We start from the raw sequence: 19,424 nt of genomic DNA on the forward strand, positions 1-19,424 counted from the left end.
CAAGTTTTGCACCGTTACTTTCTCACCAAAAAAAAAAAGCTTTGCACTGTTAAATTTTAATATATTTCCGCTGAGATCAAACCCATCTTAAATTTTTTTTTTTTTTTTTTTCACTTATTATCTCTCTTAACTCTTCAGTCCTTCTAGCAAAATAAAAATAAAAATGAAAAAACTTTCACTTCCCCTTTCAATTTAAACGCACACTAATGTACCTGTTTCTTTTGGAAATTATATATTGATGGATCTTCCTTCTATTGATGGATCAATGATTCCTCTACGAGTTCATGGACAAAAACTCCTTTCTTAGTGTCTATAAATAAATATTCCGGCTCTCACTCTTTGTTTCTTTCTTTCATTTTTATTTATTTTTTATTTTATTTTAGGTACTGAGTTTGTGGTTTGCAATGTTTGAGGGAAGACAGACTCTAGGAGATTGAAGCTTCAACTTTTCCTATTTTGGTCGGGGACTAAAGTCACTAAACCTAAGGAGAAAAAGCCACCGGCCCCAAATTTATCATACCCTTAGGTAATGGGTTTTTGATAATCAAACTACATGGTGGTTTGTTTCTTTTCATTTGAACTATTTACTGGTTGAGATTTTTACTAAGCCACACCATTTTTGTAATTTATAATTTGGCTTTTGGTGAGTGATTTAAATATGTTACATGAGTATGTGATTAAAGAAAATTAGTTGAATTGGGTACTATTTAGACCCTAGGGCAAAGATAAGTTGAGTAAATAATCCGGTTTTGTTAGGCAGGTAGAAAGATCAATGAGGAAGAAGCTCAATCAACAAATCAAGCTCCCCAACGCCACATGTAGTTGGAGCACATACCCATGTATCTATATGGATTGGGTCACATTCAAAATGCCAATGGGAAAACTTTTGTGGGATTCAAAGTGCTAAGAGCCTAGGAGTAATTATATATTTTATTTTGAATCCATAGTGTTTGATAAAATGCTTGAAGAAAATTTATAATTTTTATTTGGTTGTATGATGTAGCAGCCTATATAATTGACACGAGTGAAACAAATAAACTTAACTACGAGTTAGAAAGTTGTTATTATTTTTAGGTGAATAATTTTCTTTTACCTATTGAGGGGTTAAATATTATTTGGAAGCAAAGTTTTAAAATAATCAACACAATCTACACATATTCTATGTCCTACTATATAACAAAAACTCAATTACTAAAAATAAGAACAAAGAAAGAAACAATGAGAACCGCAAAGGTACAAATTAAGAACTAGGTGGGCAAAAAAAATTATGTGGTGTCTCCATTATTTAAAGGTTAGCCTATACTCTATATTAACTCAAAAAAGTATTAAAAAATTGTTAAATATATTATACTGATACACCTTTGTTAAAAAATTGTTAAATATGCTAATCATGTCTAGCTCAATCATCATTGAAGCTGCTTGCTTATTTATTTGTTTATCTATTGGTCAAGTATCATGTACGGCTGTCCACGAGAGCATTGACAATATCAAAGTGAGTTTGTTGCTTTGCCTAGACATGAATCACTATGCAACCTTAGCACGGCTATAATTAAAATATTATTGAAAATGCTTCATAAGATCAACGCCTTCGTTAGACATTTCGTATGACAAGGGATAGGTTCAAGGAGTTTGATATGCAATTATGCATAATGTATGCTTGCAATTAATTGTTTTATGATCAACTGATGGTAGGCAACAAAATATGTCTATATGCTCTGAAGTTTCTCCTATAATTTTAGGTGATTTTAGCAATGAAAATATATATTATTTATGCTATAATATATGTACAAAAATTTCCAAAACCATTTTACATAAAAGCTTACAGCATTATCCGCGCAACGCGCAGGCAACCTTCTAGTGTTTATAAATGTACATGTACAATTGTGAGCTCATAAATATCACTAAATGGTCATTAGAAACAAAACTGGTCAGCCTGCTATCTCAATTAGGGGAGAAAGCAACCCATTTGTCATCACTCTTGGGCAATATAGTGTAGCCCTTAGGAATTGTCATGCTTGGCAGGCGCGGGTGAACAAATATTCTTTTACAAGATGAGATAATTGTTTCAGCTGGTGGCACAAGACTTGAGTCCATAACCAAATTAGTTGAAGAATGTGAAGATAGGCCATTTTCAGACTTGCAAGGGGTAGAGAAGAGTGTATCTGGTGCATAGCCATATGAAGCGTCCACCGAAGAACCTCCGTTACATGTTATAATGGTATCAGGTCCTGAAGATAAAATGGAGGGCTAATTAAGGCTGACTTCGGTACTCACTGTAATCAGGTCCAAATGAGAAGGCTCTTAGAGACATAAATACCATTAATGTCTTACAGGTCAGTGCCAACATGGAAATCATTTACCTACCAATCTGAGAAAGATACATGCAACTCTAATGAATTTTGCCCACAAATGCACACATATATAGCGCGCTTGAAAAATTCTATAGTTGTAATGAGTCAACATTTCAATATGGCATGGTCTTTTATTTATGCAAATTATGTCATAGATTTGGTGAGAATTTGAGAATATTTAAACCTTCAAATACTCCAATTAATGTCCTTTTAGATCTAGTTATGTGTAAGAGGAGGTTAGTCCCACAAAAGGCAATTGCATGCATATAAGAAGCATAATCAAATGGTTAAAACACCATTTATACACCCTTTTTGCCCCTTTCATTAACATCTGCTAGAAACTTGCAGTTAACCCACTCAAAAATGACATTGTTTTGGACAGAAAAATAGAAAACAAAGTCATTCTTAAGTGGGTAAACGGTGAAAATGTGGCTGCCCATAGCATAAGGGACACATTCTAATAGTCAAGTGTGCAGCTTGTAAAGTTTGAAAGCCAATGGACCGATTTAGAAGTGACCCCAAACTTAAAGTGCATTTTAGCCTAAACAAAAAGTATGAACCTGGCAAGTGAAAAAGTGGGAAAATTATAAAAATCAAAAACCAAATCTTAAGTAGAGAATGATAGTCTAACAAAATAGCAATATGGATTTCAAAAATAAAATGCTAAGGGCTTTTTGAAACCTCACCTCTGTCCTCCCCAGCTTGCCTTTCAGCAATGGTGCATAGGTTCAAATTCATGGTAGCTCCAACAAGCTGTTGCAGATCAGCAGTGACATTTGGTTGCAAGCTAGAAGATGAGATCTCAGGAGTTTCTTTTCCTTTGTGCGCAGGAGATACAATCAAGGGGCCCTGACCTGACTTACCTGAGAGGAAGGCACAATGTTTAAAAAGTACTATTATTGACCATATTCCTGCAAATGCAACGTTGCATGGTTGTACCTAATGCACACCTTCCATTTTTATTTCTTTTCCCCTTGTTTTTCTATAATATGGTTATGCTTAGAATGTCCCTCTAAAAGCTGAAATTAGAGCATAAACTCTAGGATTATTTATTTATTTTTTCATAAATAGAGCATACACTCTAGGATTAATTTACCAACGGATGTTTGTTTATGAAAATTAAAACTCTTGGGAGGGGTCCAAAACTAACGCATCTGCTCTTTGCAGATGATAGTTTGATTTTTTGCAGGGCAACAATGGAGGAGTGTGGGAAGGTTTTGAATATACTAAAGGAGTATGAGGAAGCCTCGGCGCAAAAAATGAATAGAAGTAAAACCTCACTGTTCTTTAGTAAGTCTGTACCAGAGGAGGAGAAGCATGGAATCAAGGTGGCCATTGGAGTCCCCGAAATCTTGCACTATGAAAAATACCTTGGGCTGCCCTCCTTGGTTGGCAAAGGTAAAAAAGAAAGTTTTAACTACATAAAGGAGAAGGTATGGCGAAAGCTTTAAGGGTGGGAAGCTAAATTGCTTTCGCAAGCGGGGAGAGAAGTACTCTTAAAGGCAGTCATACAAGCCATCCCTACCTACACTATGGGGTGTTTCAAATTACCATTGGGTTTGTGCAATGATATTGAGTCTCTAATCAAGAAATTTTGGCGAGGCCAAAGAGGTGACCGAAGGAAAATCCATTGGGTTAAATGGGAGGAAATGACGAAATCGAAAACTATTGGAGGTATGGGCTTTCAAGATCTTGCTATGTTCAATGACTCACTCTTGGCAAAGCAAGCTTGGCGGCTATTGCATGATAAATCATCACTTTTTTACAAAGTTTTTAAGGCTCGTTTCTTCCCAAATTCAACAATTATGGAGGCTACCGATTCAAGGATGGGGTCATATGCTTGGAAAAGTATCCTTAGAGGTAGAGACATCATTCAAAGAGGGGCTTTATGGAGGATAGGGAATGGGGAAAAAATAAACATTTGGCAGCAATGTTGGCTGCCAAGAAAACACCCAACTCAGCTGCCAATTTGTCCCTTGGAGAGCTTTGAAGATCATACAGTAGCTACTCTCTTTGATCCAATCACAAGAAAGTGGAATGAAGAGTTGGTGGATGGGCTATTTGTGACTGAAGATGCTGACTTAATAAAGAAAATCCCACTCAGCCGTAATGCAGCAGAGGATACTCTATATTGGCCTCATACTCCATCAGGAAATTAATCTTGTTAGTCCGGGTATAGATTTCTTAAAGAGGAGGCGGAGATGGACTCAAATCCGCAAGCACCACCAATCTGTGAGAAGCGGCTGTGGAAGAAAATATGGCAGATGCGAGCCCCCCCAAAGGTTAAAAATTTTCTTTGGAGGGCTTGCCGTAACGCTTTGCCAACCAAACAGGCATTGATGCGAAGAAAGATCCTAGAGGACCCAACGTGTGAGAGGTGTAAACATGCAGTAGAAGACCCGATTCACGCATTATGGTTGTGCCCGGAACTGGATGTGGTGTGGTCAGACCAAAGAATGTGGGGATTTCGGTATGAAGTTGGCTTTGTAACTGTTAAGGAGCTGCTGCTATGGATGGTAGATGAAGGTAAATCCCTGGAACTTTTAGCTTTTATGGCATGGGGTGTATGGAACCAGAGGAACAAAGCTTGGTTAAACTTACAGTCCAGCCCGCTTCATCACGTTGCAGCACAGTCACGGATAAGACTGGTGCAATACCGAGCTGATTTGCAAGCTTCAGAGGTACAAGTGGGGAGAAACGGCAGTGGGGGAAATAGATGGACGGCTCCGCCAATCGGATTTGTAAAAGTGAACTTTGATGGAGCAAATGCCGAATCCTCAAGGCTGTCTGGTGTGGGAGTAATGATTCGAGACTCGAAGGGTGCTGTTTTGGCTACTTGTGCAGAAAAATTTAATCAACCGTTCAAGGCAGAAGATACGGAAGCTTCGGTTGCATTGAAGGCTCTGTCCTTTGCACACGAGCTGGGCTTCCAAAATATTGTTCTTGAAGGTGATGCTTTGAATATAATTCAAGCGTTGAAGGCACAAGAACAGAACTTATTGCTGTGGGGTCTGCTGGTAGAAGATGTGAAAGAGTATGGAACAAAGTTTAGAAGAGTATTGTATTCTCATGTTAAGAGAAATGGCAATAGTGTAGCTCATAATCTGGCCAAACATGCTTTATGCATACCAGATTTTCAAGTTTGGATGGAGGATGTTCCATCCTATATTGTTCAGTTTTTACAGTTGGATGTAACTCATTTACGTTAATGAAACTTCATAAGTTCTTTCTCAAAAAGAAAAAGAAAAAAACAAAACAATGTGCATTAAATAAATATCCACTGAGTGGCTTTGTACCCGTAAATTTATGAGGTGCTTACTAAAAGAGGTCCATGATTAAAATAATAATTACATACATTATGCAATTACCTTCTAAAGACACTCTTCCATTTTATAAATCAACAACCAAGTGTGAATCTACCTATTGCTATAGAAGAATTACATGTCCTAAGATTTAAGTTTATAAGAGGAACTACTCCATGTCAATTTGATATTTATGTGTCTCTGATGTTCATATAGGATCCAACATCTATGTTTAAACAGAAGCATTAGACGGAAAAAGGTTTACTCAAGGTTAACACCAATCCTGAAACTAATAGTGTTGAAAGAAAAATAAACTTACGCTCTTTCAGAGTAGTGTAAGCAATCTTTGCTGCATTCATCTCCGCCTGCTTTTTGGTCCTTGCTTCATGTCCTTTAAAAACCTCCCGTATCTCCACAGTCGAAACAAAAATTGCTTCATGTCCTTCACCAGATCTATTTGTATCATAAACTGGTAGAGAAAACCCTTCTTTTTGAACCAACTCTTGTAGAATGTTTTTGTAGAGACCAGAATTATCCTGAAAAATTGAAAAACCAAGATTAAAAAAATTGGAAAGAATAACACAGACACAACCCACAGAGGGAGCGAATAGAGATGCGCTAGAATAATTAATTCCTAAGGATACAAGAAGTTATATAAATGGCCACAGGAAACAGAAGACTAGCCTCTTTAGCTCCATCTGGCACCAATGATGTCAAAGCGACTTTTGCAGCTGCACGTTCAGCATCCTTCGATGTGGAAAAGAATTCTGGGCTCTCATAGGTCTGTCCATCAACTGTGACCTTACACCTGAAGTGACTGGCATGAGGAGGGCCTTCACGTTCACAAGAGTACACAGGTAGACGGAGATTTCTCTTTTGAGCATAGTTTTGCAGCTGGTTCTTGTAAAAATGCTGCATATCTATGACTCACGAAAGAAATTGATACAATAACATGCCGTGAAACCAAGAATAACATGTTCAAAACATAAGATCAATGTAAGAAACATCAGTAACCATGGACGAAGCTAAGGTAGCACATCATCATCATCATCATCATCATCATCATCATTATTATTATTATTATTATTATCATCATCATCATTTTTTATAAAGAAAAAATCAATTTAAAAAGAGACTGAGGGGGTTCCAGCCAAGTACACAAGTGTCAAGGAGTAGACAAGAGAGGAACAACTTAGAAAAAGAAGAAATATAGGGCCCGTTTGGTACATGTGTTTAAACATATGTTTTCAGTTTTTAGACAACATTACACGTATTTTCACATACTTTTTCACCGACACGTATTTCTAAAAAAATTGAAAACTGTTGTTTAAACATATGTACCAAACGGGCCCATAATGTCATTGAGCTACACCTCAACTGACACTTCCTGCTCCAATAATAATGGGATGGAGAACATTTAAGACCCATTGGGTGTGTGCGTAATTTACCAATAAAAAAAACACACATAGGTAATCAGTAGAGAAGTGAGGAACTAGCAATCTAGGCAAACAAAGAGCACAAAAAAGTCACACAAGGATCACTCCACCCCTTCAAATATTCCATTCCATTATAAGTTCCAACATACAGGTAAAGATGCAATCATATAAAGCATGTGAACCCATCAGGTATTACACAATCTACCACTCTAACTTCACGCATTAAAAATTAGTATCTAGAAAAACCCAAGCCAGCCCAAATAATGAGAGAACAAGATTGAGCAATTCATACATACAATTCCCACTCAATTTCATATATATATGTAATCCCGTATATAAACAATAACTAGGTATTATACTTTACAAAGATGAGTATTACTTTTTTAACAAAACAATGTGCATTAAATAAATATCCACTAAGTGGCTTTATACTCGTAGATTTATGAGGTGCTTACTAAAAGAGGTCCATGGTTAAAATAATAATTACATACATTATGCAATTACCATCTAAAGACACTCTTCCATCTTATAAATCAACAACCAAGTGTGAATCAACCTGGTGCTATAGAAGAATTACATGTCCTAAGATTTAAGTTTATAAGAGGAACTACTCCATGTCAATTTGATATCTATGTGTCTCTGATGTTCATATAGGATCCAACATCTATGTTTAAACAGAAGCATTAGAAGGAAAAAGGTTTACTCAAGGTTAACACCAATCCTGAAACTAATAGTGTTGAAAGAAAAATAAACTTACGCTCTTTCAGAGTAGTGTAAGCAATCTTTGCTGCATTCATCTCCGCCTGCTTTTTGGTCCTTGCTTCATGTCCTTTAAAAACCTCCCGTATCTCCACAGTTGAAACAAAAATTGCTTCACGTCCTTCACCAGATCTATTTGTATCATAAACCGGTAGAGAAAATCCTTCTTTTTGAACCAATTTTTGAACCAACTCTTGTAGAAGGTTTTTGTAGAGACCAGAATTATCCTGAAAAATTGAAAAACCAAGATAAAAAAAATTGGAAAGAATAACACAGACACAACCCACAGAGAGAGCGAACAGAGATGCACTAGAATAATTAATTCCTAAGGATACAAGAAGTTATATAAGTGGCCACAAGAAACAGAAGACTAGCCTCTTTGTCTCCATCTGGCACCAATGATGTCAAAGCGACTTTTGCAGCTAACATGGAAGGAAAATAATACACTTTTTGCGAGAGATTTTTAATTGTTCCTTGCAAATAATATGGAGGGAAAATTTTCCTCCAAAATATTAGTATTTGTGACGGCTATAACACATAATTGCGACAGCTTTTCTTGTTGGTCACAAATATTTCACATTTTACCAAGTGTTTGCAAGAACTTTATTTTGCCATCACAAATAAGACTTTTTGAGAGGGCTTTTTGGAGTTTGTCAAAAATTCTTGGTCACTAATAGGCATTTTTCTTGTAGTAACAATAAAAGACAGAAGTGTTGCATATCTAACCAAACACCAATTAAGAGGACAATTCCTCTCTGACCAAACACCAATTATACAATCATACTCAAGAATTACAAGTTCTTTTAACGTCAGGCTAACCAATTGTGATCCCCTGCTCGCCTTTTCCATGAACCTATCTTTCTTCAGCTAATAAAAGAGAGAATCGCTATTTGCTGTTGCACTGGCCCCTCTGACTTAGGAACGATATCAATGGCCAAAAAACAATTCCCAAAAAAAAAAAAAAAACCCGGTAAATGTAAACACTGATCAAGGTGACAGAAAAGGACAGATGAAAAAACAGAGTAAGACAGACAGAGGAGGATAGAAATGTTTCAGGAAGCGAAGGAAAAAAAGGAGATTGCTGTTAACACCCGTTAACAACAATTTTTTTGGCAGCTTTTGATAGTAACAACAGTTTTTTTTTGACAATTTTTGGCAGTTTTTTGGCAGTTTTAAAAAAGGGAGAACTTTGAGATTTAAATTGTACATTAAATGCAAGAAACTCAGGTCATTAACCAATTATTCATAGCAAAACACAAAAACATGAACCAGAACATTTGCTGATGATGGACAAAAAGTAGAGATAAAGAATGTCAAAGCAAGATCTAAAGCAGCAACAGAACACAGGCTCTCTCTTATATGCTAGCTAGATTCTGAGAACACACTGAGAGGGAGAGAGAGAGAGAGAGAGAGAGCAAACAGAAGACTTAGACAGAAACTTGGGGGAAAAAAACCTTAGATCTTCACTATGAACAAGAGAGACTAGAGCTACATTTATGAATGCGGCCCTAAAAAATAATCCAGAACCTCAATATGAAAAAAACCATGGGGATATTACTGCAAGCAACATGGAGAGGATGGGCAAGATGGTAAAAATTGGCAACCAAAGTGTAAAGCATAAAATACAGCATCAATGATTTACCCTCATCTTTTCAACAGTCTGCCTTGTTTCTGGATCCGGGTCTGATAGTTTGCTGGACTCAGGTTCGACCTTCTGAGTATCGATTTCAGGATCACCTTTCACAATAGATTTCCACGACTCCATTTTGTGCTGGGTTAAAAGAATAGAGATGGCACTCTGATCCTCTGTAAAATGGCAAATTTATTGGTACATATATAATGAGCAACTCAGAAACTTTATTGATGGATCTTGACAAAAAAAAAGCTAGAACATCACACACCCAAACCGTGTACAGACACTCACACATGCACACATGCAAACAATTTACCCATAATTGACAATTTTTTTTATTGGTAAGTTACACATGCACCCAGTTGGTCTTGAACCCGCAAACTCAACCTTTACCTAGCTCTTACAAGGGAATGAAAAGCCAATTGACCTAGATCACATTGGCAAATTGATATGAGTATTGTACACGCATACTTTGCGTGAATTAGTCAGAAATTTCCTCTAATTTTTTGCATCCATGCATCTAATCAGCTTCTAATTTTTTTTGAGTATAAAAAAACAAATGTAAAGTTCCATCAGGTCATGCAGGTATTCATATTATAACATACCTATCCTCCAGGAACAATCATCAGGCTTGACAGGCCGAAAAAGCTCCCCCTATAAGTAGTTTAAGTACATGAGCCAAGGCAAAAAAACAGTCCAATATTAGGAATAAAGAGACAATATGTTGTACACAAGTTTTAACACCTAAAAAACAAGCCTACAAGCAGACTTACATCAATTATTGGAGGCTGGCCCTTGAGTCCAACTTTCAGATGGCTCTTTTTTATCTCGCGTACAACAGAACTTGATTTAGTTCCAGTGACATTTAAAGTGACCTCTTCATGGGTCTGTGTCCAGGAGTAGTTCTCCAGATGAAGGCCAGATGAGGCATCATTGTGCGGGATGGTAGCTGAAGAGTGTTGACCAGGAGCATCATTCTGACGAAGGGATGGAGAGGTAGATGATTCCTCCTTTAGTATTTTCAAAATGTTCTCAACGATTTCCTCTATAAACTCTGACTCTGGGCTGCAATTGGAAGTGTAACCACAGTCATATTTTTATAAGAATAGAAGTTAGTGAACCAACAGATCATACAATAAGAGGAAATGAGCCATGAAAATAGAATGATCTTATTGGTTATTAATTGAAATTTAATTGATTAACAGTATTTCCATGGCAATGAACGAACTAATTCAAAGTAACAGCTATAGATAATAACTATTTAAAAAAAAAATGATTTGATTGTAGTTTTAAAATTTCTTAATATATTATGAAAACCCAATTAATTAAATATTCAATACATTTAAGTATATTTATTTTCTTGGTAGTGTTTTTACTTTTTATGTAAAATAGCAAATTAAATTATATTTTAATTAAAATTTAATATACATACAAAGGTAATATGTTTGTATTAAAATTTGATAATATCAAATTATAGAAAACTCTTGATAAATTAAAAATTAAAAAAAAAATTATCAATTTGAAAATATGGATGTTTACAATATAAATAGTAAAAACATAAAACTAAAAAATATTGACTTTGAATTGAAACGGAAATCAACTACTATAAAACCGAGCATTCTCATCATCCAAATACATTCACAACAATTTGTGATTAGAAGCAGTACGTGTTATCTAAGTGGTGAACTTGTACCGATAGAAATCAAAGCACCCCGTCCCCAATCGCAACCCCTCTATCCAAACCCATACTCTATGACCATCCAATCTATTGTTACATCAGATAAAAGGCAGCCCTATAACACCTAAGTCTCTGAATCCACACCACTCTAGAATGTCTACAAACTATTCTAGTTATCTTTCCAATCAATCCATATCCACCCTTGCTTGTCCCCTTGCCATTGTAATTTCGTTAAAATCTCCGATTCAAACCCATGAGGGATTTATTGTTGACCGAGGTTAATAGCAACGCCTAGGATTTTCTTAGTTGCTAGTTTTAGGGACTCCGTAAAATCTAGTGGAACGCTAAGTGTTATCAACTCCCAAGTTTACCACTATGTCAATGTGATTCTAAGTAAAGCTTCTTATTGAGAGATTGAATTCATTTTTCCAGAAAGGGAGCCAAGCTACCATCTCTGTTTCTACATGGAACCACAAACACGTTTGCATATTGCACCCTACACTGAACTCTTTCAAGATAAGTCATTTGACCTCGTCACCATCAAGAATACAATCAAGGGATCTTTATTTCTCACTATATATCCTTGTGAGCTCGTGAACTGTACGTAGGTCCTAAGCCCATGGCAATTCTAGCTTAGGCAATTCATGGATGCCTATAGGACTAGAAATTAACCAACCATCACATATAAATCTCCAATATTTTTATGAGCCTTCACGCAACACTGTTCTTCTCTTTGCAATTTGTCCATCTTCTGCTACAATAGGAGACCATTTTTGCTCAAAATCATCCATCACTACCTTGCTGCCAATATCTTTATACCAACACACCACACTCCAACTTATACATAATCAAGCAAAGCCTTCTCCTTCCTACAATGCCACATGAAGAGAAACAATTCCCACCCAAGCACCCACTAAGGAGGAACATTGGTTCTACAGAAGCCTATGGTTTGGTGCTAACAACACCTATAATCTTGAGAGAGACTCATCCTGTGATGCCATTTTACCAATTTGGTAAGTTTCCTCAAAAAAGAAAAGAAAAAAACAATTTGGTAATAAAAAAAAATAGAGAATGATAATTGTTAATAATGAATTTGTACTTAAAATTGTACAAAAGTAACAAAACTAGTAAGTAATCTTGTCCAAATATGAAATATGATAATTATGATAGTATTAATAGGTATTTGTTATGATTTTGTTTGTATATAAAACTATAAATTCTTGCATTGGGAATTTTTTATTATTATTTTTGTATACGAAACTAAGGCTATCCAACCACCCGAAAAACCGACCAAACCCGAGCCAACCTCCACTTGACTTGACTACTCTGGGGAGTTAATTGCAGATCCCTTCCCCCAAAACCCGAAAAACTAGAAGCGAACAATTGAACAGGAGTTTTATAGTGAGATTTGCCAAATCTGGCAAGACCTTATCAAATCCAGCGAAATCTCTTTGATTTTTTTAGCCAATTTTTGCCACTATGACGTAGACCAAACTGATTACCACCAATTGAAGGCCCGATCCGATCAATCTCTTCGGTTGGTGACATGTTGAGATATCTTCCACCCGATCAGCTTGGGTTTGGTGCAAGTTGAGCCCAAACCTGATCCGACCTAACTCATGGACAACCCTATATGAAACTATATATTCTATGTTTAAAAATATATGATAGAATTGAAATTTAATATACATACATATATATATATATATATTAAAATAATAATGTGAAAAATTATGAGGCCTCCAAAACTAATGAGACATAATTTCAAAAGGTTAACCAAAAGCATATTACTAATTAGGAATCCATGCAATTCACGAGAAAGTTTTACATGATATAGTTTTTAGAATATTTTATTTTATTTTTGTCTAAATATGAAATTTAATAATTATGGTAGTTATTAATAGACATTTATTATAATTCATTTTGAATCTTATTAATAGTCATTTATTATAAATTTGTCACGAAAGAGTTCAACATTATACAAGTATAAATTGTGAAGTCTTAAAAGCATATATAACACAATATTATTATGACAAACAAAAATCAAATAAATTTAGCTTTTTATATATCATAGACTATAGATATCTATTAAAAAAAATCATATATGTACATATTATATTACCGATTTGCTTTCAAATCAAAGCCTGCCAAGTTTGCAGCCTCTTCAAAATTTCCCTTTTGTTCTCGCACCTTTGATGGAGACACGTCATAGAAAATAGGAAACACCCTGTGATTTAGCACCCTATTGCATTCCATGACTTTTGCCAGCTCATCTAGGCACCGATCTGAAGTGGCATAGCTTTTCGAGAACACCACAACTGCCATCCTTGATGTCTCAATTGCCTTCATCAGTTCGGTCCGATTAAATTCCCCTCTACTACACGCACAAATCTTTTTACGATCTAAAGCGGCAAAGAGATGGCAGGTAAAGCTTGTGTGGGTATCTTCCCCACAAAAACTGACGAAGACATCATACCTCAATGCTGAGGTCGATGAGGATGGAGCACAGGAAGGAGTCATGATTGCAAACACAAAGACCTAATGGAGGTAAAAACCAGTGCGTGTAGTTTATGATGAAGGAAGATAATCGGAAATTGGCATCATGAAAACACGAAGGATTGGGTCTAGTTTTCTAGTTTTCCACTACCCATTTGTTTTGTTGTTCCATAAACAAGAGAGAAATTTGAAGAGGCTAGTTCCATTTATGATTCCACGAAAAAGAAAAGAAAAAGAAAAGGAAAGGGAATGCTTTTTCCTTCTTTTGTGAAAGTAGGGCCTAACTGTTTCGGTTTTCAAGAGTTTTTTTCTTAATAAGAAAAAAAAAAAAAAAAATCAAATGTAGATATAATATTTACCGATTTGGTTCCAAATGCAAGCCTGCCAAGTTTGCGGCCTCTGTCAGTGCAGCTCTCCAACTGTTCCTCTTGTCTTCAGCGCCATTTGGGAGCTCGGCAAAATTCCCCTTCTGTTCTAGCACCTCGGGTTGAGACACATGGTAGAAAATAGGGAGCACCCTTTGATTGAACACCCTTTTGCATTCCATGATCTTCACCAACTCATCCAAGCACCAACCTGAAGTAGCATACTTTTTTGAGAACACCACAACTGCAATCCTTGATGTCTCAATTGCCTTTAACAGCTCAGGCCCAATCTTTTCCCCTCTAGGGAGGTTTATGTCATCTTTATAGGCATGAATCGTTTTGCGGTCTAAAGCGGCAAAGAGATGGCTGGTGAATCCTGTGCGGCTATCTGCCCCACGAAAACTAACGAAAACCTCATATTCATACGTCAATTTTGGGGTTGATGAGGATGGAGCAAAGGAAGGAGCCATGGTTGCAACACACAGACCAAATTGAGGTAATACACATGCGCCGGCCAAAACTCAAACAGCAAAGCAGCAAAAACTGGTTGTCTCTTTTTTGGATTTCTCTCTTCTTCTTCTTTTTTGGTTTCCAAGTTCTTTCTCAATGTGAATAGCTAGCATTCTTTTTTGGAAAACCGGAAGAGTTGGGTCCTACTTTCACAAAAGAAGGAAAAAGCTTTTTTTTTTTTTTTTGGTGGAATCGTGAAACACATTGTTATTGATTCCGTTTCCGGCCAGAAAATTTCGTACCCGTCACTTCACCGGCACAAAGCACCCCGTTGTTCTACCTCGGGTTGAATTCCGGTTGATTCCGGACCGTTCCGGTCGATTTCGGTGAGTTTCGGCCGGTATACCAATTCCAGCCGGTATTGAAATCAAACCCGATCAACCCATCTTGTCACAGCACCGGTCACCTGAAGAAACGCATCTCATCACAGCAGTCTACTTTTTCTTCTTCTTCAGTTTTTCTGTGCGTTTCATGCTCTGCAACTTTTTTCTTTCTAATTAATTCTTGTTGTGGCTATTTTCTGCCTGGTTCAACTTTTTACTGTGCTTAATTTTGTTTTTTGTAATATTATTTTTTAGTTTTGTGATTTGCCTGACTGGTATTTGAAAGGGAAGTTATAGTTCAGCTTTTTATGTTAACTTGTTAGCCCCCAGCCGGGCCAGCCCTCCTCAACTCCACGTTGTCATCTAGCTTTTTTATATAAATAAATTTCAGTTTTTATTTTTTATATTTTATTATTTATATACATTTTAATCTTATAATATTCTAAAAAATTGTTAATATTTGTTTATTTAGGAAGCTGAAAAATGGGAAAAACTAAAAAAGTAGTCAATAGGAAGTTTCTTGGAAGCTCACTTGTGTACAATTACCTAAAATGTGAGTTTTATTTTTTTTTAAATCATAAATAAATGTTTTTTTAAAATAATAATCCCACTTTTTTAATAAGAAAAAAAAAAACACAACTAAATTGAGATTAAGAGCAAATTAAATTGTCCCTATTTGTTAAGAGGATTCAAAAAGTTAGTTATAGTCTTTTTTATTATGCTACTCAAATTTCCAGAGATGAATTTGATTTTTGACTCTTGAGGGATTGGGTTAAACCTATTTGGGTCAAGCATTTTTGAAGAGTTTCATCATCAGTAATTATTTCTTACCTCTTGCAATATACCAAAGTGACAAGTCCTGTCCAGTAAAAATCATGATAGTACATTGCCACAAGTTATTTATATACAATGTGAATAGCCAAGAGTTGAGGAGCAATGTGGTTAAACTTAAAGAATAAGGATCAATAGATGCATCCTCTCTTCCACATTTTTCCAAGTTCACTTTTATCAATAGACATGTTTGTTGGAACTAATAATAACGTTATTAAGCTTGCTCTTAGTTCTTTTATGATTCATTTGGATAGAGGTGTGTAAGAGAGAATTTTGGATTTCACTTTGTAGTTTAAGTAACTTTGTAGTTTAGTTGCAAACCCTCATGATGTGTGTGAAAAAATGTAATATAATTATTTTATATAAAAATATAATGTAAAATTGTAAATTAAATAGTGCGTGTCATTTAAAAATAATTTCTATTTTTATAAGTTTTATGTAATAAAACATATAATGTATTTTGTATTCAATAACAATATATAGTAATGTGTGTGTATATATATATATGAAAAACGTAATTTAATAAAGAGATTTATTAAATTTACAAGCACATCTTTGCTTTACTTGTTTTCTAGAGTTTCCAAGCCCCATCCTCTAGAAAATTTACAAGCACATCTTATATTTAGAAGGCTAACAAGTGTTGATAGATTACACTAAATAGTCAATAATACAATAATGTACAATTTATGGGAATGAGGTTATAAGAAACCTTGCCCAAATGGCATCACTAACAAGTGTGTGTATAAATTACACTAGCATGCATTTTGCAAACGCAGAAAAATCAAAAAAATTTGCCAAATAGTAACTTTTTAGGAAAATTTTAGGTGAATAGTATGTGTTTGAAATTATTTAGTTATGTAGGCTGTTTTTGGAACTCGAGTTTCAACCCAAAATTGAGTTTAGCTAACTAGAGTTCTAATTAGTAGTCATCTAATATGGATTAAAAAAAAAAAAAAAAAACCATTTGGAACTCTAGTTTGGTAAACTCGAGTTCCACTTAAAAAACAAAAAAACAAAATACTATTCCAAAAAGCTATTCACAAAGCTTCCAAGAAGCTCCACTCCAAAGTCCCACCACTTACCCCATGTGATGGCATATTCCAATGTTTTAGCTTTTATATTTCCAAAGTCTAATACTTCTTGTACCTTCTGTCCACCTTACTAATCATTACATTTTACTGGCTCGGAACTCGAGTTCCATGTGTTTTTTTTTTTTTTTTTTTAATTTTTTAAATTCCATGTCAAACTTATACTATCGGACCTCGAGTTTCAAAATCAGTCTACATTACTAAATAACTTCAAACGCATGCTATTTACCTAAAATTTTCCTAAAAAGTTACTATCCAGCAAATTTTGCCCCAGAAAAATGCAAGTGTTCTGGGCTTTTTGAGCTTATTTTAGCAAGCCCACACCAAAAGGAAACCCCTTTTCCCTTTCCTTTTTTATAGTACGCAAACAGCAAATTAAGCTTATCCAAATAATAAATGGATTTTATGATCCAATCAAAGGGAGGATAGAATAAAGTTTATTTGACAATGTGTTTTTATGGACGTACTAATTTCTTCTTCTTCTTCTTCTTTTGGTGTGTGTAACACATATTTTTTAATGTGTGCCCAATTTGCAGTTTTTAAGAAAACTTTAGGGGTGGAGCTGAGCATGGAAAAGAAATCAAATTCTCACCTATTGTTGTTTGGATCAAGATGTCGTCTTTGAAATATTAGTAAGACCATTTGATGAAAGCCTTATCCAAAGGGTTTGCAAAAGTTGGTTTAGAATGATTCGTGATTCAAACTTTGTCAATGTCCATAATTTAATGATATACAAATATCTAAGTAGGTATTCATCATTGAAAATAAAATTCAAGGTTTGAATACTTTGCTTTTAATGTAAATAATGGCAATTTGACAGTAAAATATTACAACACTCTTGTTGCACAATTGTTGATATTGAAGATGCCTATGATGGGCTAATACTTCCCAAATCTATATTTGGCAATGATATCCATGTCTATAATAATAGCACTGGTTAAATGACTAATGAGTTCAAAGAGCTACTATTCACTAGTATATGATGCGTCCTTCCAGAAGTACAAGGCAGTTTGCCTAAGAATATGTTTGAGTGTCATATATGTGTGATAGTAATGATGATGAAGTAAATGAAAATGCTGCTTGGAGGCAATTGAGCTGTTCTTTACATGTAATCTTTCCTAGTTATTCCATAACTTGTTTTGATATTGGTTGTAATGGGGCTTTGAATTGAATAGCATAAAGTATTGAAGAAAGTGATAAAGATATAACAACAATAAACATATCAAGTGTGAAGCTTAGGGAATGAATCGAGTTGCCATGCAAACCCGACATATGCTACATGGAAATGTTCAATTGCAAGTTATTAGCTTTCAATGAAATTCTTTGTTATGCTACTCAAGCTTCCAGAGATGAATTTGATTTTTGGCTCTTGAGGGATTGGGTTAAACCTATTTGGATCAAGAAATTTTGAAGAGTTTATCAGTGATGATTTTTTACCTCTTGCAATATACCAAAGTGACAAGTCCTGTCTAGTAGAAATCATGATACTACATTGCCAGAAGTTGTTTATTTACAATGTGAAGAGCCAAGAGTTGAGGAGCAATGTAGTTAAAGAATAAGGATCATAGATGCATCCTCTCTTCCTCATTTTTCCAAGTTCACTTTTATCAATAGACATGTTTGTTGGAACTAATAATAATGTTATTAAGCTTGCTCTTAGTTCTTTTATAATTCATTTGGATAGAGGCGTTTAAGAGAAAATTTTGGATTTCAATTTGTAGTTTAAGTAACTTGTATAGAGTATGGAGGTTTTTTTCTTAATGAACTTTTTGGATGGATACAAGCTTTATAAATAGTAAATACTAGTCGCAAACCCATGTGATGTGTGTGAAAAAATGTAATAAAATTATTTTATATAAAAATATAATGTAAGATTGTAAATTAAATAGTGCATGTGTTAGTTAAAAATAATTTCTATTTTTATAAGTTTTATGTAATAGAACATATAATGTATTTTGTATTCAATAACAATATAGTAATATGTGTATATATATATGAAAAACGTAATTTAATAAAAAGATTTAAATTATATAATTATAATATTGTTTTATATAATGGAGAAAAACCAAAGAGACTAAATTGGATAGAATGGACTAAAGTGGACTAAAATATACCTAAATGCTACACAAATGTGGCTTAACAAGAGTGTTGCAACAATAAGTGACACACTTAAGCTTTAGATATCATATAAATATACTAATTTAAAATATGTAGGTGTATAATGGCATTTTAAATCCATAATATCACAAGTTCTTTTGATTGAAAAAAAAAAAAAAAAAAATCTTAAACTCAAATATTTTATGTACTGTTGAATTATAGTAGCAATTTTTTTTAAAAAAAAAATCCTCAAATCCAAATGCAATCTCAATTTCAAGGCTATGCCTGCATTCCATGTATTGGGTTATTTGAATTGTTTAGCCCGTTCTATTGCTGATATCATATAAGAAACACACCTCTATCCAATATAAGAAGCCATTAAATAAGACTACTCTATGATGCTCTTCAATTTAAAAATAGGAGCAGTGAGATCAGATGGGTTTTACTAATTTATCAACTCAAAATTCAGATGCATGGCATGCACTCAGAAAGAATGAGATCTTGATGTCTCTTTGACAAAAATGAATCATCACCAGAACCAAAAGGGTCCACAAG

The 19,424-nt window shown here is 34.8% G+C and overlaps 2 protein-coding genes across 2 annotated transcripts; both read right to left on the minus strand.

The window, feature by feature from the left end:
* Positions 1–1,835: 1,835 nt before the first annotated feature.
* Positions 1,836–8,088, minus strand: LOC115967721 (double-stranded RNA-binding protein 1-like). Its single transcript, XM_031086853.1, has 5 exons — positions 7,847–8,088; positions 6,338–6,573; positions 5,973–6,189; positions 3,038–3,214; positions 1,836–2,228 (listed from the first exon to the last, which is right to left on the minus strand). Exons 1-5 carry the CDS (start codon positions 7,884–7,886, stop codon positions 1,942–1,944), a joined length of 957 nt encoding a protein of 318 aa, XP_030942713.1. The 5' UTR covers positions 7,887–8,088; the 3' UTR covers positions 1,836–1,941.
* Positions 8,089–9,478: 1,390 nt separating this feature from the next.
* On the minus strand, positions 9,479–14,664 carry LOC115967212 (protein BOBBER 1-like). The gene is made up of 4 exons (XM_031086270.1): positions 14,015–14,664; positions 10,255–10,546; positions 10,087–10,135; positions 9,479–9,654 (listed from the first exon to the last, which is right to left on the minus strand). The coding sequence occupies exons 1-4, from the start codon at positions 14,488–14,490 to the stop codon at positions 9,479–9,481; spliced, it is 993 nt and encodes a 330-aa protein (XP_030942130.1). The 5' UTR covers positions 14,491–14,664.
* Positions 14,665–19,424: the final 4,760 nt, after the last annotated feature.

This window comes from Quercus lobata, chromosome 11 (assembly GCF_001633185.2).
Source record: "Quercus lobata isolate SW786 chromosome 11, ValleyOak3.0 Primary Assembly, whole genome shotgun sequence".
Classification (NCBI taxonomy): domain Eukaryota; kingdom Viridiplantae; phylum Streptophyta; class Magnoliopsida; order Fagales; family Fagaceae; genus Quercus; species Quercus lobata.